Genomic DNA, 26,545 nt, shown 5'->3' on the forward strand with positions numbered 1-26,545 from the left:
CTCTCCACTGACTCGGGTGTTAATTCTTGAGCTTCCGTTTGTAATGTGTCCTAGCTTTCTATGGGAAGGTCTGCACATCTTTCAGATTTATTTTGAGGCAGTGGGTGCTTTCTGATGCTATTACAATTGGTACTATTTTCCTAACTTCAGTTCCTGATTGTTGCTCAGATAAACACCATGATTTTATTAACTCTGCATCCTATCATCTCGTTAAATTCAAATTCGGAGTTTATATTAATTTGGATGTGCTACATATATGATGTCCCCTGCGAAGGACAATTTTGTTTCTTTGTTTTTAATCCCTAAACTTAGACTCTCCTGTCCAAAGTTGAAAAGAAGTGGTGATAGCAGGCTCCAGTATCTTTTTCCTGATCTCTGGGGGGTAAAGTTTTCAAAATTTCACAATTAAGTATGGTGCCTGCTATAGCGCTTTTTTCTTCTTGGTAGATGCCCTTTCTTAAACTAAGAAGCTCCCTTCTGTTCCTAGTGTGTGACGTTTTTAAAACAAATCATACATGGGTACTGGATTTTATCACATGCTTTTTAGGATTCTACACATGTAACTTCTGTATTTTGTTTTTACAAATGCAGTAAATTAGTTTTTCCGTTCATATTACGGACACGCTGTGTTTTGTGTGGCGTCACGTGAACGGAAACTTGACCTCTGTGGTGCGACACCTCTTGCCACGGCAGATTTCAAGCTCCCGGCATGAGCTCCCGGACCTCCCAGGTGGGGAGACATGTGCACTGGTCCTCGTAAGCGGACACGAGCCAGCGCTGGCGTACCTCGGCCTTCAGTCCCTGGTAACCAAGACTGAAATTTATCATTTCACTAGACCAGCAAGAACAAAGTCACTTCAAATTCTCTATTTTATAAAAAGTCTCACAGATAATCCAGGAAGTAGATAAGGACTTGACGCCCTGATTTCTCGAGCCTTCAGCAAGTACCTAGTAAGAGAGGTCACACACTGTGCCAGCCGCAGGAGAAAATGTAATATTGCTTTGAAGAGCTTACAGTGTAAATGATCTAAACAAGATTAACAGAATGTGCTTGCAATTTGGATAAAGATTTTAAGATAGGAGTAGCAATTTATTACTAACGGAATCCAAAGGTAGGATGGGGAGAGTTTAGGAACGCTCCTTCAAGAGATTATACACGTCATGAGCTAGGTCTTAATAGAGATAATGGGATTTGGACCAGCAAAGAAGAAAGGACTCTATGTGCGAGGAACACAATTGACATAAAGAAGGTACAGAGGTAGGAAATGACGTGACATCTAAGAGAGCTCATAAAGTTGAGATAAATTCGGTGTCCATGCTGGGCATTCGCTGTCACTTCATTTGCAACAGCGTCGAGCAACATTTATGGCTACAAGGTTAAGGAGCTGTGTCTCAATTTCTCAACCATGCCAGCAGGTAAATGGGACTTCATATTAATAATCAAATATACATACTCATTCTGTTTTTCTGCATGTAGATGACAGTGAACTCAAAAGTGACTTTTCTACTGAAACTCTTTTTACTAAGACCCCTGTAATTTTCAGGCTGCGAAAAAGAATGTTCTTTAACATCTAGGGTGTGGCTCATAGAGGTACTCAAGTAGCCTCAGAAACCATCTACCCAAAATTTCATAATGGTCAAGGTTCAGACACAGCTTGAGTAATCTGTCCACAAGGAACTCAGGGGAAATGGCCTATGTGCTACCATTCTAGAATAAGTCTAAAATTACTTGACTCCAGAAATAGGTTTAGAACCAGAAATGTTAAAAATGTAGAAGATGCAATGCAGAAAATGGAGCTATGGCCAGAAGTGATATGGGTACTGAGATATAGTTCTCAAAGCCCATGTGGGAATCAAGTGTGATAAAGTACCCATTTGTCATCAACACTATACTTCTGTACCATTGGGTCATGTATTTTATCAAATTATTTAAAATACTTCCTCAAAACAAATTCTAGATTTACAAAAAATTTTGATTTCAACTATTAATTATAATAACAGTTATGTGAATTCTCCTAATATAATTAATAGCAACACTATATAATTCCAAGGCTGATAAAGAATATACATTATCTTACAAGGCAGCCACAAAGAATTACGTTACTCTGCCAAATTAATTCCAAACTCTCACATAAAAGTTGCTGAAGAATGGAGTTTTCAGGGATACATTCTTACTTAATAATTTCTAATGATTTCTTTGTACGTAATCCATTCAGATACTATTTTCTTCCATACAGGAGATCCCAAAATAAAGAAGCATACACAGAATATAGCCAATAGTAGGTTATGTCAATTTACTTCACATAAGAACAGCTTATTTCAGGCCTATGATTTCCATTTAGTATCAACAAAAACAATCTGTACAGAAAACCCAAAGGCAACCAGAAAGCATTATATGTAAAATGTGCAAATATACTTTAAAATGCGAGTTACTCTATAGCATTTGCAAGGTAGAACTTTACAGTAATTAAGGAACCTATCTCATTCCAGCTAATGTAATAATCCTTTTGCATATATAGCCAATGCAAATGCACAAGGCACAACTTAGTGTTGATGCTAAAGTGTCTAACATACACCCTCAGATTATTTATTTGAAGATATTAAAATAACGTATCATGTTTGTATTTTATTATTTAATGAGACATTAGTTCATTTCTAAAGCTTCACAAGCATTATACTGATAACATATGTGGCCAAGACAAACTATTCCCTGAACTTAAAAGGTAAAAGATAAAACCCTTGGTAGCCTATATTAAAAAAAAAAAAAAATTATATATATATGTACACACACACCCACAAGAAACTTGCCACAATTCAAAGGGAGGCCATTCCTTTTAGCAAAGGTTCCCATTATAGCATTTCATGACAGAGTTATTTAAGAAGTATGTATTTATTTGCCATCTGTTTTGGTCAATCTTACTACAAAAAGACACTGAAATAGACAATTTTCTTCTTCAAGATAAAGACAATGCCTAATTTAGAAAGTCTTTCTTTTGAGACTGCACAGTGAAAGGTATTATTTAATTAAATATAGAAGCCCATTGTTTTTAAAGAAATTACTGAAATCTACACAAAGAAAAATATCAGCCTATCAAAACTTAATGAGACCCGGCTAGAACACAATTCAAAATCTTTCAAGCCCAATCACAGTGCTCTTTGCTAGTATTGCCCATCCCTGAGAATAAAGATTCTATCATTTAATAAAGTAAATAAATTTTACATTGAAGCAAATGATGCTTAAGAATTTTTTTTTCAAAATATAAAATAAGCCCTATTACATTCTGGTAAAAAAAAAAAAAGAGAGAGAGAGAGAGAGAGAGAGAGAGAGAGAGAAAATAAAGAATACATGCTCTTTGTAAAGACCACCCATCCTAAATATTGGTATCTCAATCAATTTTAATCCTCTTCTTAACTGGGCAATTCCTATTTTTTGCCATTCATATATCACCGATCTCCTTATAATCCATTATTTTATCATTTTTGTTAACAGGAGCATTTAACTGGTAATGGAGCAAAGGTACATATAAAATTAAAGGGACTCTGGAGTGAGATCTGTATTTTCCTGTGGTAAAAGAGTTTTCCTGGAAACAATCTGAATGCCACTAAGAAAGGCAAAAGTACCTACGAAGGAAAGAACACACATGGTAAACGTCCTCCTTGTTATCTTTGGTTTAGCCTTCTTGGCCAAAATCTTCTGTAAACTTCTTCAGTTTCAACAAGTCATGTTCATTGACTGTGGGCTTTGTGTTAGACAGTGACCGTAACATATCCGACTGTCAGGGAAAAAGAAGGGAGGTGTTAGTAATAGGTTTAATCAACTAAAAACCATTGTGTCATCATTATTACTACTGACTTTCCATCTAAGGTTAAATCTAAGTATTTGCAGTGTGCCATAAGTTATTCACAACAAACTCTCTTCTTCTTCTAGAGAAAATCTTTGATCATGTTATTCTTTTGCACAGCAGCTTTCAACTGGTTGCCTTGTTCTGACCACAACTTTCAATGGCTCCCCACTACCCATCAGAAGTACAATCCTGTTAAGCCTGAGACTCTCCAGAATAAGGCCCTCCAGAATATGTCCCTGATCTCTTTCCTAGTCTTACCTGTTTTTCTTTCTTAAACAAGAGAGTTCACCAAGTGCAATTCAAAAGGAACATAATCATTCACTTACAGAAATCATTCACTTACACTTATGTGAAACACAATATCGTTTAATTAAAACCAACTATCAGAATTTTTTAGCTATTAGTCGAAATTATGATCAAATGGTAAGAAAATATGCTAATATCAGGGATTCATTAAAAAATTAAGTTCTAGGCTATGTCTCTTACATGAAAAATGATCTAAAGAACAAAATCTTTAAAAAATAATATAGCAAGGACTGCAACAACTGAATAACTTTTCAGAGAAGCAGTATGGTTAACATAAACATATCTATAGACATACTTATGTACTTATAGAGGTACATGTACATCTATAGATATAGAGTATATACCATGTAAGTAAGTTTTTTTTCTGGAAGTTACTGTTAATTCTGACACAAAGCTCTTTGCAAATACGTAACTGAAGTAGAAGATTTGAAAAAAACTGAACATTCACCAATAAGAAAACATCAAAACAGTAAATGTAGCTTTTCCATCACAGTAAGCTTCCCATACGTTGTAAAATAACAGTCTTACAAATTATTTTAATTTCTCCAATATAAACTACAGAAATTTAAGTTTTTATCATAAAAACTTGGTTTCAGGATTTTTTTTTTCAAGCACTATAATATTTAAACTTTCTATGAAGCCTGAAGAAGTAAAACAAAAATACCATCACGAATACTATGATACATGCATTAGGGTTTCCAGATATTTCACAAAATCTTAGAATCCCCAGAAAAGAAATTTTCAACAATTCCACTTTTTATTAAGTCTTGACAATAATTTGTAGATAAGTCTTTTGGTGATCGTATCCCAGCTGTAAGACCTATAAACTTAGAAGCCTGTTTTTGAAAAATAGCTTTTTCACTTAAAATTAAATTTTCCTTAAAGCCCAAGAAAATATTTTAAAGATAATTATTTGTTACATTTTAAGTTTAATTATCTTTACAACTTTTTAACTGAATAGTTAGTATTACACACACTAACAATTTCCTAGCTAATTTTACGTAAAATGTTTATCTTTGTCTCACAAATTACAAATTATGTTTTAAGTGTTTTGTTGAAAGCAAACAAAATGTCAAACCATGCAAACAACTGGCTCCAGAAGTTTATCCCCAGGGACGTCCATCCATGTCATTTCAATGGCACCAGGGTCACCTGGAGAACACGGTGTTAGCAGATCATCTACTATTTTGTTAGGATCAGCTCGTGAAGGTCCGCGAACCTGGAATAAATAGTAATCTGAAATATTTACTTGAACAAATTAACAAAATTAAGGTTTAGGCCATTATCAGGAAATGTGAAAATGTACCATTCTATACTTTGTTAAAATGTTGACTTCCACAAATAAATAGAATATACAACAAAATGTAGCTAGCTGTCTTTGGGTGATGGGATAGGTTTTGCTTAGTTTTAATTTTTTTCTTGATGCTTTCCTATAGTCTGAAATTTCCTACCATAAATTACTTACATCATCACAAGGAGAAAATGAATTAAAATTAAAAAAAAAAAAACCAGGGGCGCCTGGGTGGCGCAGTCGGTTAAGTGTCCGACTTCAGCCAGGTCACAATCTCGCGGTCCGTGAGTTCGAGCCCCACGTCAGGCTCTGGGCTGATGGCTCAGAGGCTGGAGCCTGTTTCCGATTCTGTGTCTTCCTCTCTCTCTGCCCCTCCCCCGTTCATGCTCTGTCTCTCTCTGTCCCAAAAAAAAATAAACGTTGAAAAAAATAAAAATAAAAAACAAAAAACAAAAAACCAAAACAGTTACCTGTGATTAAGAGTTCTCTTTTCTTCTCTAATGCTTATTAAATGCTCTTAGAGACCAAAAAAAAGTAATCCTCAATAATTCTCCTAACTTTCTCTATTTTCTAAAGCTGAGAAAGTTTCTGTGATATTTAGATTTATTAGTGTGAGATCACCAAAACTTTGTCTCTTTTAACAAAAATTTCTTCTTTAAATATAAGCACAAAAATAAATGCTAAGTATAATTTCAGTGCTATTTTGTGATTCATAACTAATTTAAAATAAAATTTTAATAACACCCAGAGAGAGAACCTTTGTGACAGAGTCACACACAAGTATTTTTTAGATGGCAACAAATCTATACCACTTGGGAGCTGCTTTCACATTTAATATTTATTTGATGATCAGTCTTAAGTATTATCCCAGGATTAGGGTAGGTGCAGAAAAATAAACATTCTAACTTCACTTATTATGTCTATTTTATTGTCTGTCTTTCCCCACAAGCCTTTCAGCTGCGGGGATTTTTGTTTGTAGGAAATGTGGTGCCAAAGAGAGCACAAGGGAGTTTTGTTTTGTTTTGAATTTTTTTTTTCTCAATGTTTTTATTTATTTTTGAGACAGAGAGAGACAGAGCATGAGTGAGGAAGGGGCAGAGAGAGAGGGAGACGCAGAATCGGAAGCAGGCTCCAGGCTCTGAGCCGTCAGTCCAGAACCTGACGCGGGGCTCGAACTCACGGACCGTGAGATCGTGACCCGAGCCGAAGTCGGATGCTCAACCGACTGAGCCACCCAGGCGCCCCAGGATTTTTGTTTTTGACTGTGGTGCTTCCTGACTTACCAGTACTTTAGACATTTGACAAAATAAACAGGCAATCTTGTTTTTGATTGAAATAATCATCCTTCAAAATGGGAGTAAAGCATGGAGCCAATGAGAGCTCTACCATAGCTGGTGATGCGAGAAGGCCTGGTGTTAACCCTGATTTGGCTGCTTTGCCTTTGTCCTCCTAGTAAGGACCTGGCTTCCGGGTCGTGTAGCCTGTCCCGGTAGTAATACGGAGAACTGAATGAAAACTTCTGGGTAAGAAAGGACTGGATTCCTAAAAATCTATAGTTTCTAAATGGCAAAGAGAATTTAAAAGAAAATAACAGTGGCTGAGACTAAACTTGACCCTGAGCCTCCTGTATTTCCCTCAGTAATGAAATGGCTGAAGAAGTGGAAAGAGCCGTTTCCTGGGCTGCTCAGGTACCCGGACAGAGATGCTTCACGAGAGCTGCTTCATTCCTCTCGCACAGAGCACTTCGAGGCAGTGTTGTCATCTCTACTTTGGAGAAGATACAAATGAGCTTGAAACGGGTAACAAAATGTGCTCAAGGAGATGTGACAAGCAAACTGTGGACTCGGGCTTTAAATTCAGGTTTTCATTCAGGTTCATCCTTTTCTTAAAATCTTATTTTATTGTGGGGTTAACAGACATACGTATGTAACTTACTCATGATATAGTAGTCTTGTCATAGATTGCTGGATTAGGTTTACTAATAGTTTTTCAGGATTCTCACATCAATGTTCATGAGTAACACTGGACACTGCAGCCCTTAGGAACAGGGTTAGTCCATATTACCTACTCCACTGTTACTTACAATGGACATCCCAAGGCCACGGTCGTTTGACAAAACACTATATGCTCAACTCATTCATGCAGACAGAATGGTGTATGGGAAGCAAGGCTTCACATTCCAAAGTACACGTGACCTAGAGAAAAATCATACCTCTGCACCCCTCCAGTTGTACCCCAGCAAACCAGGTCAGCGTCCAAGCCCCAGTTTTATCATGTTAACATCTACGTCTCAGATTAATGATCAACAGGTGGCGAAAGGCACCTCCTGCAGAGTTTTTGTGAGGACCAAGTGCAACAGTAAGATAAAGAATAGAACACAGTGCCAGGCATGGGAATATTTAGTATCAGCCATTATTATTTTTACCTTTTTTTTTTTTTTTTACGAGACAGAGAGCACAGTGGGGGGAGAAAGGGAGAGGAGTGGGGGAAAGGGGAGGGAGAGGAGAAGGAAGAGAGGGAGGGAGAGAGGAGGAGAGAGAAGGGGGGGAGAGAGAGCGAGAGCGAGAGAGTGAGAGCGAGAGAGCGAGAGAATGAATCTCAAGCAGACTCCACACTCAGCGCAGAGCCCATCGCAGGGCTGGATGCCACGACCCCTGGGACCACAGCCTGAGCAGAAGTCAAGAGTTGAACACTCAACTGACAGAGCCACCCAGGCGGCCGTTTTTGTTAATGAAGTGTAAATGCACCAGGTTCTGCTCAAAGATATTCCTTCTAGTTACATCATAGGTAACTATATACTTAAAAGTTTCTATACTTACATCAAAATAATAAGTACTTAAAAAAATCATTGCACGTAACATTTTAAAATACTTTAAGGCTATTAATAAACTTTGTGGGAGAACTTATTTGCAATGAAATGGAAATGTCTGTTCTATAAACGCACTTTAGTTTACAGAACTGAAACCTTCCTGAAATTCTCTGAAGACAAATTAATGATGGCCTGACTTTAAAAACCTATGAAAGGGTGGATCAAAGCTCCTTACCTTTTTAAAATGAGTAGCTGACTGTACTTTTCTAACAGGTTGCATGAGCGCATCACGCACAATGATACTTATGTCTGCTCCCGAATAACCATCGGTTTTCTTCCCAAGTTCTCGGAAGTCTGTTTCCGTTAGACTGTTCTGAGTGGTCCCCAAGTGCAATTTAAACATTGCTGCTCGGGCATGGGCCTCAGGCAAAGGAATATAAATTCGTTTCTCGAATCTTGAAAGAAAAATTATACCAAGAATATTACTACATATATTTACTTTCAGGTGAAAATTCAGATTTTTCAAGAAGAAACAAGATACTCAGATGGTCTCATTTATACAAAGCTAAGCTGGTTGATTTCTATGTGTCAGAGTTAAAGATATATATTTTGGTTAAACAGTGGGAAAATATCCAGAACATGTTAACAACTAACAAGTAAAACCAACATAGTGAGAGAACCAGTTTGGAGTGACTTAATCTTTCTCACATGATTTTTGGGTTATTTTGGCCATAGTCTTTGTATGTATTTGGCCATAGTCTTTGTATGTCACAACCTGGTATGTCTCACAAGATTAGCTCCCCATAGATTTATATTCTGAACTCCTGATCAAGGGATTATGGTTCATCATATGAAATAAGAGAGGACAAAATAATTCTCCAAATCCAAAACAGTAAAATTACTCAAAATCTTACATAATAAGCATATGTCGACACAAAATGTCCACTTTATCATAATAGGTACATTCAGAATAAATAGTTATACTATCTCATAAACACTGTTTTATTAAGAATAATTTTGCTTGCCTTCTTAGACAGCATTTGGAGATAGGAAGTAACAAACGCCAATTTAAGTGGCTGTGAAGATTGTTTTCCCTTTAGGTAACTCTGTGGCAGTAAAAAGTTTAAGTTTCCATTATGTACAGACAGGGGTTTAGAACTAGACAAGTTTGCAAAAATAACGGGCAGATTTCCTCTCTTGGTACTGGACAGTAACCTAGCATCTTGGCAAAGCATCAAGTGAATGGGGTAAAAGCGGCAGGAACTGATGCTAATTTTTACCATGCAAAATTCAGTGACTGAAATAGGGAACTATGTGTGTGAAAACTAACGAGACTAGGGGCACCCGGGTGGCTCAGTCGGTTAAGCGTCCAACTTCGGCTCAGGTCATGATCTTGTGGTTTGTGAGTTCGAGCCCCGCGTCGGGCTCTGTGCTGACAGCTGAGCCTGGAGCCTGCTTCGGATTCTACATCTCCTCCTCTCTGTGCCCCTCCCATGCTCATGCTCTGTCTCTCAGTAAACATAAAAAAATAAATAAATAAAAGTAACAAGACTATATACCTTCCCTGTAGCTCAAGTTTCAAATGCAACTTAAAAATTATAGACAAATTTCTTTTAATTACTTCCTTTTTAATGTTTGTTTATTTTTGAGAGAGAGACAGAGCATGAGCAGGGGAGGGGCAGAGTGAGAGAGGGAGACACAGAATCCAAAGCAGGCTCCAGGCTCTGAGCTGTCAGCACAGACCCTGAAACAGGGCTCGAGAACCCACACACCACGAGCTCGTGACCTGAGCCAAAGTTGGACACTCAACCAACTAAACCACCCAGGTGCCCCATAAATGTAAATTTTTTAATGAAAATATATCTTGGTTATCTATCATACTTTAACCTACGTAACTGTCATTTTGCTAAAATTTTATGTGAAAGTTTTCCACTGAAATATCAAGCTATATTTGTAAATTTTAGAAGCATCAGTGCCCACTAAGCATAGTCTGAATTACAAGTTAAGCATTAGGTAATATATGTTCCAATGTGAAAGATTCGTAAGTAGATATCTTGTAACTTTAATACAGCAAACAAACAAATGCCTGCCTCTCTTCCTCCGACACTGGGGGCCAGCAGGATTAGGGCACATCAAAAAAATTCTAGGGGCGCCGGGGTGGCTCAGTCGGTTAAGCGTCCGACTTCGGCTCAGGTCGTGATCTCGCGGTTCCTGAGTTTGAGCCCCGCATCGGGCTCTGTGCTGACAGCTCAGAGCCTGGAGCCTGTTTCAGATTCTGTGTCTCCCTCTCTCTCTCTGACTCTCCCCCGTTCATGCTCTGTCTTTGTCTCAAAAATAAATAAACGTGAAAAAAAATTAAAAAAAAAATTCTGAAAAGTTTTCAGAATGCCTCTTCACTAGACAAAAAGGGAATTGCTACTGACTTGTTACATCTGTAGTTAGAAGTAAGATCTTTACTGTATTTTCATACCTTCTTCTAATGGCAGAATCCAGAACCCAGGGGATATTTGTAGCTCCCAGAACCAAAATTCCATCATTGTCTACACCAACGCCTGCACCAAAATAAGTAATATTTTAAATAATTTTTCGTTTTAGTGTTCTTTAAACATTGCCTATACGTTCTGTTAAGAATGTGGGGTTTTAATGTTATAGTGCCCCATCTTGAGAGAGTCTCTGAAAAATCAAATATCACATTATTAAAATACAATGCAAATATTCCCAAGAATCAAATCTGCTAGACTGTGGGCAAATACTATTAATATTGTTTTCAAAATATTTCTTGAAAGATTTCATTTGAAGTCTACAAATTCCTTTTGCTGATACTGTTCCTGGTATGATGTAAGTGAATATGCAAATCTTCCTGTTTCTGCCAGAGTACTGCGAGATGATTACACCATGGAGGACGACCGGAATGAAGCTTGGCATAATCAAACACGTGGTCCGCTAAAATGAAGAAATTCAGCTTGAATTTCACTGTTTCATTACTGTGATGATAATGGTGATACAATAACAGAAACTATGTGAAAAGCCAGTCAGCCTACCTTGCATTTGAACCAAGAACTCCGTCTTAATTCTACGGGCAGCTTCACTTTCGTTTTCGCTTCTTGAGCCACACAGAGAATCAATTTCATCGATGAAGATGATGGAAGGTTTACTCTCTCTGGCAAGCTGAAATAAGTTCTTAACTAGCCTAAAAATAAGTAAAAGCTTTCAGCTTCTTAAAAGAATAGGAAATGACAAAGGACTTAATGAAAAACAACAACAACAACACATATACAGTATTATAAGAACTCTACAGATGAAAAGGTCCAACTATGTTTTGGTCTAGAAAATAAGAATACTACAACTGGATGATTCACTTTACGATTTACTAAACTATGCTATATATAACTATACATATGCTATCTTTTCCCTATGAAATAAATGTCAAACTAGGGACTGATCTGACAGCGAAATGAATACTTATTTCATATTCAGACACTTCTCTGAATGTCTATTCATGATGTAGGAAGCCTCTTCCTCTATATACTGATATAGTGACTACCTGGCACAGAAAAACTAAAAAGCCAAAAAACCAAAAAACCAAAAAAAAAAAAACCCAAAACAACAACTTACTACTTACTTTTCACTTTCTCCTAGCCACTTAGAGACAAGGTCAGAGGAAGATATTGAAAAAAACGTTGAGTTGTTTGCTTCTGTTGCCACAGCTTTGGCTAAATAGGACTTTCCTGTTCCCGGTGGGCCAAATAACAGAATTCCCCTCCACGGTGTTCTCTTGCCTAAAATTCGCATGAGAAAAATAACATGAGAACCTAAGACTGTTAATTTCAGTTACTAGAGACATCACCCATACTGAAGAATACTGTGGAGAAGTTTTCACTCTGCAGCTAACAGAATAATTTTTTTTAAAATAAATCAATCTAAGGTAAGTATGTCTTAGAAATATTGTATTTGCTTTTTCTAGAGACCACTTTGTCCAATGGGTTTACATAGATATATAATCCTTCTAATAGGAAGCTCAACTGCTTGCTCACTCATTCATTCAACCACTATGCACTGAAACCACAACGTACAGACGGAGAACTGTGAATACAAGAGGGTCTTGCAATCTAGTAAAGGCAGACTCGTTCAGCTAAAACGTACTACCTGATGGTCTACTGTGTATGATCCTTAATACCAGAACACTGTAGGACAAACTATATCCATAGGGCAAGGGCAGCTGGAAACATTTTCTTTTAAATATTTGACGCTTGGGGGAATGAAACTAATACAGTTTGGGTGATCCCTCGCAAAGTTCTATTCAGTTCCTGATTCCACAAGGAGGCAAAGGTTACTATTACAGACAGCCTATTCTTGTTTTCTTGTTCAAGTGGTTGGGTAACGATAAGCGGACTCTACCTGAAATCCTAGTTTTGCCAAAATATAACAAGTGAGCAAATCAACTCTGTATTTCAATTTTCCTAATGAGAAATCATAACACTGCCTAAAATAAAACAGGCTGAGTTACATCTGGCAAAAAAATATTAACTATACACTTAAAAAACTTCTAGGTGCAAACTGGATGGGTACATGGTATCCACAGGAGAATGACACGTGGGGGGCCTCGGGTGGCTCAGTGGGTTAGGCATTGTGGAGACTTGATTTCTGCTCAGGTCATGATCTCACGGTTCGTGAGGTCCAGCTCTGTGTCTGGCTCTGTATGTGGAGCCTGCTGGGGACTCGCTCTCCCTCTCTCTCTGACCCTCACCTGCTTGCATGCACTCTGTCTCTCAAAATAAATATACAAACTTAAGAAAATTAAAAAAGAATAAAAATAAAAGAATGACATGCAGACTACTAATGGCAAATCTGAGAAATGTTACATAAGCCTCATCTTTGACTTGAATTCTATCTTCCTATTTTAAATGTCTACAATTGTAAGTCAGTGTTCCCTTAAATGTGGCACATATAATTAGTGGCATATGAAGTGCTTTCTATGCAGCACACAAATACTTTGTATTTAAATAATTTTTAAATATTAGAAAATTATTAATTTTTTTCCATTTATAGCAGGCACAAAGCAATCTTTTAAAATGAAGTTGGGGCGCCTGGGTGGCTCAGTTAAGCGGCTGACTTCAGCTCAGGTCATGATCTCGCGGTCCGTGAGTTCCAGCCCCGCGTCAGGCTCTGTGCTGACAGCTCAGAGCCTGGAGCCTGTTTCAGATTCTGTGTCTCCCTCTCTCTGACCCTCCCCGTTCATGCTCTGTCTCTCTCTGTCTCAAAAATAAATAAACGTTAAAAAAAATTAAAAAATAAAAAAATAAAAAAATAAAATGAAGTTAATACAGGGGCGCCTGGGTGGCTCAGTCAGTTACGTTGCAGACTTTGGCTCAGGTCATGATCTCACGGTTCATGGGTTCGAGCCCCATGTCAAGCTCTGTGCTGACAGCTCGGGGCCTGGAACCTGCTTCGGATTCTGTGTCTCCCTCTCTCTGTGACCCTTCCCCATTCATGTTCTGTCTCTCTCTCTCTCAAAGGTGAATAAATGTTAAAACAATTTTTTTAAATGAAGTTAGTACATAAAAATAAGATGACTTAAAAGTTCAAATACAGACAAAACAATCTACGGTGTTAGAGGAGTCAAGAGAGTGATTACCTTTGCAGAGGAAAGATTTGGCAGAGGGAGACTTCTGGGTTATTGGTATTATTTCTTGATCTGTGTGATGATGATTACATAGATATACTTACTTTCTGATAACTTAGGAAGCTGAACACTTACAGGTTCCTGCTGGTCTCTGTATATTTAGGCTATACAAATTTGCTCTATAAATGAGTGATTTAAAGAAAAATTAAAAAAAATAATAATGGTACACATATATGGAAACAATCATAAAGAAGATACATAAATGACGTGTTTGCAAAACAGTGATGTAAGTAATATAAAATGATCTCAACCATACTTTTGTGCCTTTATAGAATCATGATGTCAACTTTTAATTAAAAAAAATTTTTTTTAATGTTTATTTTTGAGAGAGGGAGACAGAGTGCGAGAGGGGGAGGGGCAGAGAGAGAGGGAGACACAGAATCCGAAGCAGGCTCCAGGCTCCGAGCTGTCAGCACAGAGCCCGCCGCGGGGCTCAAACCCACAAACCGTGAGATCATGACCTGAGCCGAAGTCTGACACTTAACAGACTGAGTCACCCAGGCGCCCCCACGACGTCACTTTGACACTGTTAATTTCCTATTTCTAAAGTTAGGTTGTAAGTCATACCTTGCTAGGTGGACTACTGGGGGCCCATGGGTTCTCTGCTCATCACTACTCTATACGACAGTATCTTCTGGAAGCGTTCAGCTTGAGGCCAACATCACAGATCCGCTCTCTACATAAACCAGCTTGTTTCTAAAAGGGAAGCCCCGTTTCACTGTGACACTGTGGGTACAGCCACAGCACAAACACAGGCAGGCTCTCGGTCACACACAGGACGAAATGAAGGCAAGGTGCAGCACAAATCACCTACTGCTGGAGCTGTAACTTCAACGACACCCAGACGGCTGGCTTAGCAATATTCTGTCACAGTGAGAAGCAGCTGGCCCTAGAGGTAGGTACTTCATCTGAAAATGGTAAATAATTCCTATTCCTCTTTTCAAGAAATGGAAGAACTCTCATAAAACTAGTGCATGGCCATTGCAAAAACTTCAGATGAAAGTTCAAAGAAGCAAAAATCACCCCTAATCTTATCACCCAGGCATAGCCTTAACATTTTGGTCGGTCTACTTTTACTTCCCAGCACACACATTTATTTAACAAATACAGAGACATACCATACATGTTTATAACGTGGGATTTGACCTTTATCATACACGTGGGCATGCCTTCATGTTAATAATGTAGATCTGTAAATGTGCCCTATATTTTAGTGAGCACACAGCACTCCACTGCATGTCGGTGATCACCCTACTGGTTGACATTTACATTGTGTGGCTATATATCTATATATGTACATATTACAAATATGTGTATGAAATAAATACCTTTGTGTAAAGGTGTATCGCCACCTCATAACAGAACTGATGTAAGCTGTTACCCTATAATACGGTGACAAAAATTCACAACACTCTACTTCAACCATCAATGACTTTTTAAACAATGACCAAAAAAATATTTAACATTCATCTCACCTGTAAAAAGATGAGGAAATTTAATAGGCAATATCACAGCCTCTTTCAGTGCCTCTTTGGCTCCTTCAAGACCAGCAACGTCGCTCCATTTCACGTTTGGTCGCTCTATAACAATGGCACCTACAAAAACATTATGTCACCTTTAAATTAAGGAAGACTATTCTATCAAATGTAGAATACAACACGAAATAATGACGTTCAAGAAACACGTTATAAAACTGTCTGGAAAAGTTTTATCTATCAAGAGCCTTTTAGAACTCGTGTGACAAGGAAGTAGTTATTAGGGCAGAGTCAACAGGAGTCTGGAAGCTGGGGTGGGCGACTAGATCACCTCGGGAGGTCACTTAGCTTTTCTATTTCCGCTTCCTCACTGTAAAATGAAAATAACACTATCTGCCCAAACTACTTAAGATGGGTTAGTGTAAGGATCAAATGACGTAATGAATACTAGAGTGTTTGGAAAATCACCAGACATTACAGCAAGTGGCGGTCATGTTTGAATGCACTAAAGTATCGTAAGTACTTGTTCAATGGGGGCTGATCTACTAGTTCTTTTTTTTTTTTTTTTTTTAACAAAAACACCCAGTGATCTAATGCTCTCCTTAACTACAAAAAGAAAAATGTCCTCAAAAGTTTTAACTGATGACAGACAGATGGATGCACAGATAAATAGTAGGGAGAAGGGAAGGGAGGGGATGATGGAAGAGAGAGAAGAAGTGTGCTCTTGTAGATTTGCAATATTTTCCTAAGATTTGCCAAATTTTCTTTTTGGCTTCTAAATAGACCTACTTAAAATTTTTGTACATTAAAAAAGCTATCTAAATGATTTAGTTTTCTGTATATTATATTCAAAGGCGACACTAATTGTTGCAGTAAGAATCCACAAAAGATTTCTTCTAATATAGCTTATTGGCAAAAGTTTTTAGTTATTCTTTTATCAAAAGCTTTTCGAAGGCACCTTTGTGGCTCAGTCGGTTAAGTGTCCGACTTCGGCTCAGAGCCTGGAGCCTGCTTCTGATTCTGTGTCTCCCTGTCTCTCTGCCCCTCCCCTGCTTGCATTCATTCTCTCTCTCTCTCAAAAATAAACATTAAAAAAAAAAATTAACAACAAAAAAGCATTTCCAAAAGCCAGTTCTAAGGTAATATATAACTGTTTTAAGTATAACAAAATATTACCACTTACACAGTCTCCTGATTACCAATAAATTTAGTTTTATGGGTATTTCTTCTTGTTAGGAAAGATCATCTATTATTCAAAGAGTAATTATATTACACAACCTACTTAAATTTTGAAAATCTTTAGCAACAGACCTAAATTAAATGAAACTGGGGTGCCTGGCTGGCTCAGTCAGTGGAGCATGTGACTCTTGATCTCAGGGTTTTAAGTTCGAGCCCCACGTTGGGTGCAGAGGTAACTTAAAAAAATAAAATCTTGAAAAAAAAAATTGAAATGAAACCTTAAACACTTTCTACATTCTAAAAGTTTACAGTAAGTATAAAGTAAAGCCAATTCACTTTTTCTTTTCTATGTTCCACTCAGATTAGTAAGGAAACATTTACAACACCCCATAGGATTTTGTGATAGGTAAACAAAAGTAAATTTACTTTAAATTATGTAAATATCATCTGGCCAATTAAAGTTTTTCCTAAGTATCAATTTTCTAAATATGCCATAATTTATCTTTACACTTAATTAATACTTTTCAAAGTTGAAAAGTGACTTTGGAATATTTAGTGATAAAAAATTCAGATAAAAGTAACATTGACAAAAGTAGTAACTAAAAAGGAGGAGAAGGATTATTGGGAATACAAGCCAAATGATTTGTTTTCCAATTATATAAATTCATCCAGTCTTTGACTCTACTCTTTATTATACTAATGTTATTTAACCTCAAAAAAAAAGTCCGTGAGCATCAAAACAGCTAACAGAAAACTCAAATCATAAATTCTTTAATTTTAATAATCAAATATTACATTTAAAATCATAACTTAAAACAGAAGTAAAAGATTTAAAATACTCTTTCAGGGAAAAGAGGCAAGATTCAAGAAAGGCTATTTTACAGTGAAATCCATGAGCAACTCTTAAGTGAAAAGACGGAAAAAATGACTTAGATATGAAAGGATAGGATTTAATACTACACTTCATCCTGAAATTCCAAATAAATGTTCTCATTTATGTGTTTTCAGCATTTGTATTTTTGTACATCTCTGGTCCTTATCATTACTGATTTTTTTTTTTTAACGTTTGTTTACTTTTGAGAGAGACAGAGACAGAATGCGAGTGGGATAGGGGCAGAGAGAGAGGGAGACACAGAATGGGAAGCAGGCTCCAGGCTCCGAGCTGTCAGCACAGAGCCCGACGCGGGGCTCGAACTCAGGAGCTGTGAGATCATGACCTGAGCTGAAGTTGGACGCTCAACCGACTGAGCCACCCAGGGGCCCCTATCATGATTGATTTTTAAAGAAAAATTCCCTATTAAAAACTGGCTTGTATCTTTTCCAAAACTAAAGATACAATCCAGTTTTTACTTTGTGGGGGAGAGAGGGGAAACAAAAGCAGGACAGAAAAAAATGCCCTCTGCCTTCCAACAGTAAGGCCACCTGGCACAGACCACGGGGTTGTCCAGCAGAGCTCACTGAGTAGCAAGCGTGTGCTCGCACCGCTCCAGGCAGTGCTGCTGTGGCAGCAGAAACTCGGCCTTTGCTTTTTGATTTTATCCACCACTCAAGCTCTCAGACGTAAAAGTATCCTCACTAACGGTAGCATTTCCAAGGTGTTACCCTTAGAGTATTCTCCTAGATGTCCCAGTGCGGTTAGTAAGACAGGTAACAGAATAAAAATGAAGAGACCAGTTAGTGCAGTAAGATTAAAAGACTGGCCAAGCAGGGTGCAGTCACCATTCACTCACCAAGGCTGTGCCTATATAATGGAAATCCTTCCCAGCTATGCATCTATTCGGTAAGATCCAAATTAACAAAATACATAAAACTCAATCCAAAAAGTCATCAGCTAACATATCGAATGATGATCAAATCTCAGTATATATACTCAGCAATTGAATAGATGCCATTTTAGATACACAGAATGACTACCATTTACTGAGGCCCTAAAATTTGTCAGATATAACACTGTCAGGTTTTACACTGTCATAATCTTTTAATTGCCCAGAAAAGAAGGTATTGTTAATTTCCATCTTAGAGCTGGGGTCTTCTACTCTGAGAGGCTACGGAACCTGCCCAAGATTAGACAGCTTTTCAGCAGGAGGCCCTGGAGGGGAATCCAGACCTGAATGGAACTAAAAATCCATACCCTCCCCATCACACCGCTATACTACGAGCACAGGAGAACGAACAGGCTTTTACAGGTGTGGAAGGTAAAAACAGAAAGCTTGAAGAGATTAATGTAAATGGCAACACTGAAACAGAGTAAGAAGCCAATGCGAAAGGTCTGGAAACATGAAATAAACCATCAATGAATACGCTACGGCAACAGCAATGAAAGCCAAGCGTGAGTCCAAACTCCTTCTGTTCCTCTGACAGTCTGGGAATTTTAATACCATTAAATGTTGCAGCATGCTACTAGTGTAAATGCTACCTTCTCTAGAAGGGGGCAAATAAGACAAAATGAAAACGAGTAAGTTGACGGACAGGTTTCTAAGGCACATATAAAACCAAACAATATTTGACTACATAGAAAAAACAACCTAGCTGAGATCCTACAGAGCAAATCCTGTGAAAATGGCCTACACAGAGCCAGCATGGGGCCACTGGGAACCAAAGCCAGTTCTTGAACCTCATTTGAATACAGGTGGAAAAAGCAATTCAGATAGACAATTCACTATGAGGTTTTAAAAAAAAAAAATAAGATAGTAAATTTAAAAATGAAATCTAAAGCAACCTTGAAGTTGATTCTGTAGTTTCTTTTTTTCAGGATCATCAGATTCTCCTTCCCCATCACTGTCATTCCTAATAAAAAGAATTTAATATATTCAAACGATCACTCATTGCTATCAAAATAAGGCAAAAATGAAGGAAAAATTAATCTGAAATATTTGTACTTTAAGTGGCAAGATAAGACATTCGTATTAGAAGTTATCTTTATTTTATTACTTTTAATAATATATTAAATAAAATAGTAAGCAGGCATGTTATCTGTCAATATGGAATCATGAACAGGAAAGGGGCAAAAAGACCAGAATGAAGTCAGGAACCAGCTCCAAATTCCCATGACATACCTATGTATGTGCACATTTATAAACGCATGCCCCACACCTCATTCCACAAAAGACTTTAGATGAGTTACAGGAGAGTTGTAAACAACATAAAAACACCAAACCAGGCAAACTATGTATCAGAACAAGAAGCCATAACCAGGAGAGAAAAACCCCGAATATTAATTATTTAAAGTATCAAGGTCTGTAATCCTTAGGTTGGGGGTTCCAAAGAATAGATGAAGCTTTTGATGAAAATGAACTGAGACCAAAAGACAAGTAAATCAACCCAGATATTTCATATCTAAGAATTTATTCTGAAAAAATAATTTAAAGTAAGTTCAAAGAGTTGACGACAAGGATAATCACGCCCACGCTGTTCCCAAAGGGGAAAAAATTAGAAATAGAGTATGCTTAATTATAGGGATTAGTATATGATAGAACACATTGCAGTATTTATTTTATTTTTTTTTTTTTCAACGTTTTTTAAATTTTTTTTATTTTTGGGACAGAGAGAGATAGAGCATGAACGGGGGAGGGGCAGAGAGAGAGGGAGACACAGAATCGGAAACAGGCTCCAGGCTCTGAGCCATCAGCCCAGAGCCCGACGCGGGGCTCGAACTCATGGACCGCGAGATCGTGACCTGGCTGAAGTTGGACGCTTAACCGACTGCGCCACCCAGGCGCCCCCACATTGCAGTATTTAAAAATGATGTAGAAATAGTTTATTGGAAAGATATTTACGACACGATGTTGAATGAAAAAGTGGTAAAGCAAAAAAATATGGCATTACATCATTTTTTACATATCAAATATAAAGGGGGATTAAAAAGCTAGACATCTTTTCCCCCAAATGGGACTGGCTTGGTTACCCTAGGATGGTGGGGTTACAGGTGACGTGGAGACCACCAAACGATTCACCTGACGCCCACTCCAGCCTCGTCCCACCGTGCTTTCTTGCACAATGAAGACGGTGCTTTCACACAACTGCCCTGCCCGGGCTTCCTTGCAGCTGGGGCCCCACAGGAGACTGAAGATCCTCCGAGAAGGCGGAGGCAAGCAGCTGAGGTGGCCACTGCGTGCAAGGAGACCATGCCTGCGAGCGAACACCCTGGCTTTGCGGAGGGAGCTGGGCGGAGGTCCTCCTGCCTGGCACCAGGAGGCCTCGGATCCTTACCAGAACCACCCTGGGGGAGGCGGGCATTTCTCCTAATGCTACAGAATCCAAGCTGGATTCCCTGCCCGCCCTCCCCCAGATCTATAAGGTTAAGACTCTGTAATAAATCCGTTTTTGCTTAAATTGGCCAAGATGGGTCCTGCTATTCAATACAGAATTGGTATCCCCCTGCTAGGGAGCCATCTCAGGAGTGGACCCCACAGGGTCCTCAACTCACAGGGAGGAGAGGACATTTCTCCCGGCAAAGGAGTCTCAGGAAGAGTCAGGGGGTCATTCGAGGTTAACTAAAATTTTTCCAACGGTTTCATTAGTCCGCCAGTAAATGGCCCAACTTTCATGTAAGAAACCCTAAAGTTGATTCCGTGTTGAAATGCAGTAATCCGCAAGATCAGGTGGGGTCTGATTTTTGTTATGTCAGTGCTGTAGGTACAGAAGAGAAAATATTCTCAGGTGTCACAGGAACCGCCGATTCCCTGACCATGTCTTGAACAGAGGATAGAAAACGCTGAATTTGCAGTTTTCCTCAAACCCTTCCGTGCAGTCTGAAGCAGCCGGTCACCTCTAGTTCTTCCATTCCTTATGTCCTTTGAAATGGCCTTCGGAAGCTGCCCCAAAGCCCTGCCTGCAAGGCACTCCCTTCCCGGCGACCACAGGGATTACCCAAGTAACTTGCGCCACTGCACACCACGAACAGTGAGCGTCACAGTCCCCGTACAGCTGACCAGAACCTCCTGCCTGCAAACCCAATCAGGCCAGATAGCAAGGTCCCACAATCTCATTTTCTTAGACGTAAGAGACTATGTTCTGGTAAGACTTGGCTTACAAAAACTGGCAGCGGGTCAGATTTGGCCTCTGAGTCCTGGGTTGCCAACAGCTGGTTTAAACAAAAGAAACGGATTTCACAAGTTAAATGTAGTTTTCTCTTTTAAGTAGATATAATAAAGTCTAACACTCTAAAATACATACCCTTTCTCCTCCGCTGGATTCGGCTGTCCCTCTTTCACTGGCTTCTGTGGAGTTTTCTCTTTCTTTTTCAGGTACTCCTTTAGTTTTTCTGCTCTATCAAGATACTCTGTACACTTTGCCCTGATACTCTGCTTGGCTTTATCACCCTGGGCTTCATCTATTAAAGGGAAGTGAGAGAGATTTTTCCATTAGTCTTCTACATGGACAGGTTTAAACTCTTAGACACACTTTTGAGACACGGACAATCTAGTCTGGGAGGCGGGGGAGGGAGGAAGGGTATCTCTAAGCCTCGTAACCAACCATCACCAACTCTTGTCCGCTTCCCTCCAGCACGGCTGGAAGCCAACAGCGGGTCTGAGGCAGAAAGAAATCTGAGCAAGACACTAGGATATGTTAAATTAATGCTAAATAATAAGAAGAAATTATGTAATATTCTGTGGGTTTTCTATTCTTCCTTTAACATTTCGTGCGGACAGCTGAAAGTGGCTGCTCTCGCATAAAACCAATTCTAAGACCAACAAAAGTAATATCAACCGTTTCCATTAATGTCTACGTAAGTTTCATCTCATGGTAGAAGAATGCCGGAAATTCCGTATGTTACAGGTGCCCCCAATACAGTAATTTTACTCCACAAAGGCCTCTGTGGGAGCTATTTCAAAAGCCGACTTGAGCAGTCCATGCAGGGCAAGGACCGGCCCCAATTATCTTAGGATTCATTTTTAGTTTCACTTTTATTTGACAGAAAAACCTCAACATGAAATGAAGCTCAAAAGAAAATCCTAAATTATCCAACCGCTGAAGTTTTCAGTAACAAATAACTTTCAGTTTGCCAGAGAGACACTTTTGTCGTATGCTCAGCCTCCGCTGAAGATCCACGGAGGCAGGGTTTTTACCCACTTTCCCCTCACCGTCGCATCCCGGTGCCTAAAACGGTACCTGGTGCGTGGGAAACATGCAGTACGTATTTGGAAAACATACGAACAAAATGGCTCCCAACCTATTTTTTTAAAAGTACTTAAGAGAGTATTTTCAGAGACGCTTAGAAAATGTGGTTCGTACATAATGTGGGTATATCGCCAGTAAAATAAAAACTATTTACATCGATTATATGGCATTTTAATATTTTTAGGTAGACAAAGTAACAATAACTAGGATAGCTACGCACATTTGTTTGCCGACTACTTAAAAATTATTAACAAGCTACCGGGAATATTTTGCAAATGGATGGTTTAGAATTTTCTGGCATTGTATTTCAACTTTCATAAAAGAAACAGAATAATCTTTTCCTTTAACGTTTTAAAACAGAAAACAAACTATGGCCTTACATTTAACTACATGGAGAAAATACTGAACAGCGTGTTGGTAGAGTTGAAGAGCTTCCTCATAGTTCCCAGCTTTGTCTTCCTGGGCTGCTTTGCTAGCAAGATCTATTGCTTTCTGTTTGAAGGGAGGCAAAATCGTATCATCAAAATCAAATAAGCAACAACACTGTGATGTAAATGATCATACTGAACGTGTTTTTTTCCTTCTCTTTTCTTTTCTTTTCTTTTCTTTTTTTTTTTTTTAACGAAAAGCAACCTCAGGGACACCTGGGTGGCTCAGTCGGTTGGCTGAGTGTCTGACTTCGGCTCAGGTCATGATCTCGCCGTTCATGAGTGCGAGCCCCGTGCGGGGCTGTCAGTCTGTTAGCGCAGAGCCTGCTTCAGATCCTCTGTCCCCCTCTCTCTGCCCGTCCCTCCCCCCCGCCCTGTGCTCTCCCCAAAATAAATATTTTTAAATAAATAAGAAAAAGCAATCTTAAAACAAATCCACCTGTTTTCCCTAAATCTCAATTGCATGTTACTATACATTATAATGATTTACAAAATGTGAACGACATTTGTTAAATGGGTAAATGCTGACTACTACTTTTACCTAGTACCAATCACTAAGATTCTCATTAGTTTTTATTCAACATAAGTCAAGCTTAAAGCTAGTAAGGAATAATCAAATAATATGAAAATTCAAGTTAAAAGTATTCAGGGAAATTCTCAGAAATGCAATGCTGTTATAGATAAATCATATAACAATAGTAAAATGTAAATGGTGTAAAACCCCCTCAGAAGCGATGGGGCAATGAAATTGCAAGAATCTGAAAATGCCCAAATCTTTTAATCCAGTAAGACAGTAACCAGAGGGGTCTTTTTAAAAAACAAAAACAAAACTTGGAAACATTAATTTTAAACAGCAAACAGATGCCACACAATGGAATATTATAGGATCATTAAAATAATATTAAAACATTCACAATATGGAAAAATGTCTATAATGGGATTTTTTTTAAAGCACAATACAATTTTTACATATAGCAGGAGTTCAACTATTTGAAACAATAGCAAAAACAAGCAAAACCCAGGAAAAAGATGTAGAGAAATTTAACACAGCTCATTTTTGATAAGACTCAATTTCTTCTTTTTCTGCTTTTTCTCATCTTCTAAAAGTGTCCATAATGAACATGGACTTTTGTGGTATTTAAAAAAAAAAAAAACAAAAACACAAAACCCCTAGAAATAGACCCACACAAATATGTTAACGGACTTTTGACAAATTTGCAAAAGCAAGTTAATGGCGGAAGAAACCGTGCTGCAGCAATCAGACATCTTTAGCAAAAAAAAATAAAGAAATAAAAAAAGACAGAGACAGAGAATCTTGACCTAAGCCACAAAAACTAACTCACTACACTGTACACCTGTAACTAATGTTACACTGTATTTAACTAACTAGAAATTAAATAAAAACTTAAAAAAAATCCCGTAAGTTCTTAAAAGCGGAGAATTTTCTCTCGCTGGAAGCAGGAGATAGGAGGCAGGAGAGGTCAGAAAGAATAGAAGCCTGATGAAAATCCACCCGACCACACTGGCCTCCAAGCAAAAGAACCTGGCTGACAAGCACATGAAACTGAAATCTGCCAACAACACGCATGTGTTTAGAAGCAGACACATCCCCAGAGACTTCACGAACCACCACCAAACAGACAAAAACGCAGCCCTGCTGACACCTCGGTCAGCCTGGTGAGACTCTGAGCTAGAGCCCCGCTGAGCGATGCTCGACCTGGACTTCTAACCCACAGAAACAGAGATAATAAGTTAAGGTTGTTGTAGGTTGAAAAAAAATTAAATCACAATGGATCATGGACTTTAATATAAAATATGAAACCATAAAATCCTTACAAAAAACTGAAAATCTCCAGCATCTAGGGCTAGGCAAAGTTCTTAGACTATATGTGCCAAAAAACACAACATATAAAATGAAAACAATATGGGACTGGCATAAAGACAGACACATACATCAATGGGACAGAATAGAGAGCCCAAAAATAAACCTATGTATGTACAGTGAATTAACTCACCACAAAGGAGTCAGGAATACCCAAAGAGGAAAGGACAGTCTCTTCAATAAATAGTGTTGGGAAAACTGGACAGCAAAATGCAAAAGAACGAAACTGGACCACTACCTTACACCATCCACAAAAATTAACTCAAAAGATCTGAACAGAACACCTGACACCATAAAACTCCTTGAAGGAAATACAGGCAAGTTAAGCTCCAACTCCAGCCTTGGTGATTTTTTGGATTTGACACCAAAAGCAAAGGCAACAAAAACAAAGATGAACAAGTGGGACTCCATCAAACTAAAAAGCTTCTGCACAGCAAAGGAAACCATCAACAAAATGAAAAAGCAACCTACCACATGGGAGAAAATATTTACAAATCGTGTCCTGCTAAAGGGTTAATATCCAGTGTGTAGAGAGAAGAACTCATAAAACTCAATAGCAAAAAAACCAAGCAACCCAATTAAAAAATGACTCGAGGCTCTGAACAGATATTTTCCCAAAGACATACAAACGCCCAACAGGTATATGAAACAGCACTCAAGATCACTAATCATCAGGGAAATGCAAATTGAAACTACAATGAGCTGTGACCTCACATCTGTTAGAATGGCTATTATCAATAAAACAAGAAATAGCAAGTATTGGTGAGGATGTGGACAAAAGGGAACCCTTGTACACTGTTGGTGGGACTGTAACTGGTGCAGCCGCTGTGGAAAACACTATGGAGGTTCCTCAAAAAATTAAAAATAGAACTACCATATGATTCAGCAATTTCACTATTTATCCAGAGAAAACGAAAACATGAACTTTGTCGAAAGATACATGCACCTCAATGTTCAATGCAGCATTATTTAAAATAGCCAACTTATGGAAACAACCTAAGTGTCCACAGACAGACGAATGGATACAGAATGTGGTTACATACACAATGGAATATTATTTAGCCATAAAAAGAAGGAAATCTTGACATGTGTGACAACATGAATAGAATTAAGGGCATTACGCTAAATGAAAGAAGTCAAAGAAAGACAAATACCATACGATCTCATTTATGTGTGAAATTGAAAGAGAAAACATCCACAAATAAATCCAAGCTAATGGATACAGAGAACATCCAGGTAGTTACCAGAGGTGGGGAAAGGTGAAACAGGTGAAGGGAGTCCAAAGATCCAAACCTCTAGTTATAAAATAAATGTCATAGGGATGTAATATACAGTACGGTGACTACAGTTAATAACACTGTGTTGCATATTTGAAAGTTGCTAAGAAAGTGTCTTAAAATTCTCATCACAGGAAAACCATTTTTGTAACAATGAAAGGTGACAGGTGTTAGCTAGACTTACTGTGGTGTCATCTCACACCGCATACAAAAAAAAAAAAAAAATGAATCCTGTTGTACACCTGAAATG

The 26,545-nt window shown here is 38.3% G+C and overlaps 1 protein-coding gene across 1 annotated transcript in view; it reads right to left on the minus strand.

The window, feature by feature from the left end:
* Positions 1–2,270: 2,270 nt before the first annotated feature.
* Positions 2,271–26,545, minus strand: part of VPS4B (vacuolar protein sorting 4 homolog B) — a 32,437-nt gene continuing 8,162 nt past the window's right edge. The window contains exons 2-11 of the mRNA XM_043559039.1: positions 23,089–23,200; positions 21,764–21,920; positions 19,308–19,375; positions 15,410–15,529; positions 11,874–12,030; positions 11,293–11,441; positions 10,722–10,803; positions 8,487–8,706; positions 5,230–5,370; positions 2,271–3,773 (exon numbers count right to left, since the gene is read on the minus strand). Coding sequence (XP_043414974.1) covers positions 3,672–3,773; positions 5,230–5,370; positions 8,487–8,706; positions 10,722–10,803; positions 11,293–11,441; positions 11,874–12,030; positions 15,410–15,529; positions 19,308–19,375; positions 21,764–21,920; positions 23,089–23,200 — 1,308 coding nt within the window. The 3' untranslated portion in view covers positions 2,271–3,671. The remainder of the gene's footprint in view (positions 3,774–5,229; positions 5,371–8,486; positions 8,707–10,721; positions 10,804–11,292; positions 11,442–11,873; positions 12,031–15,409; positions 15,530–19,307; positions 19,376–21,763; positions 21,921–23,088; positions 23,201–26,545) is intronic.

This window comes from Prionailurus bengalensis, chromosome D3, assembly GCF_016509475.1.
Source record: "Prionailurus bengalensis isolate Pbe53 chromosome D3, Fcat_Pben_1.1_paternal_pri, whole genome shotgun sequence".
In the NCBI taxonomy this organism is placed as follows: domain Eukaryota; kingdom Metazoa; phylum Chordata; class Mammalia; order Carnivora; family Felidae; genus Prionailurus; species Prionailurus bengalensis.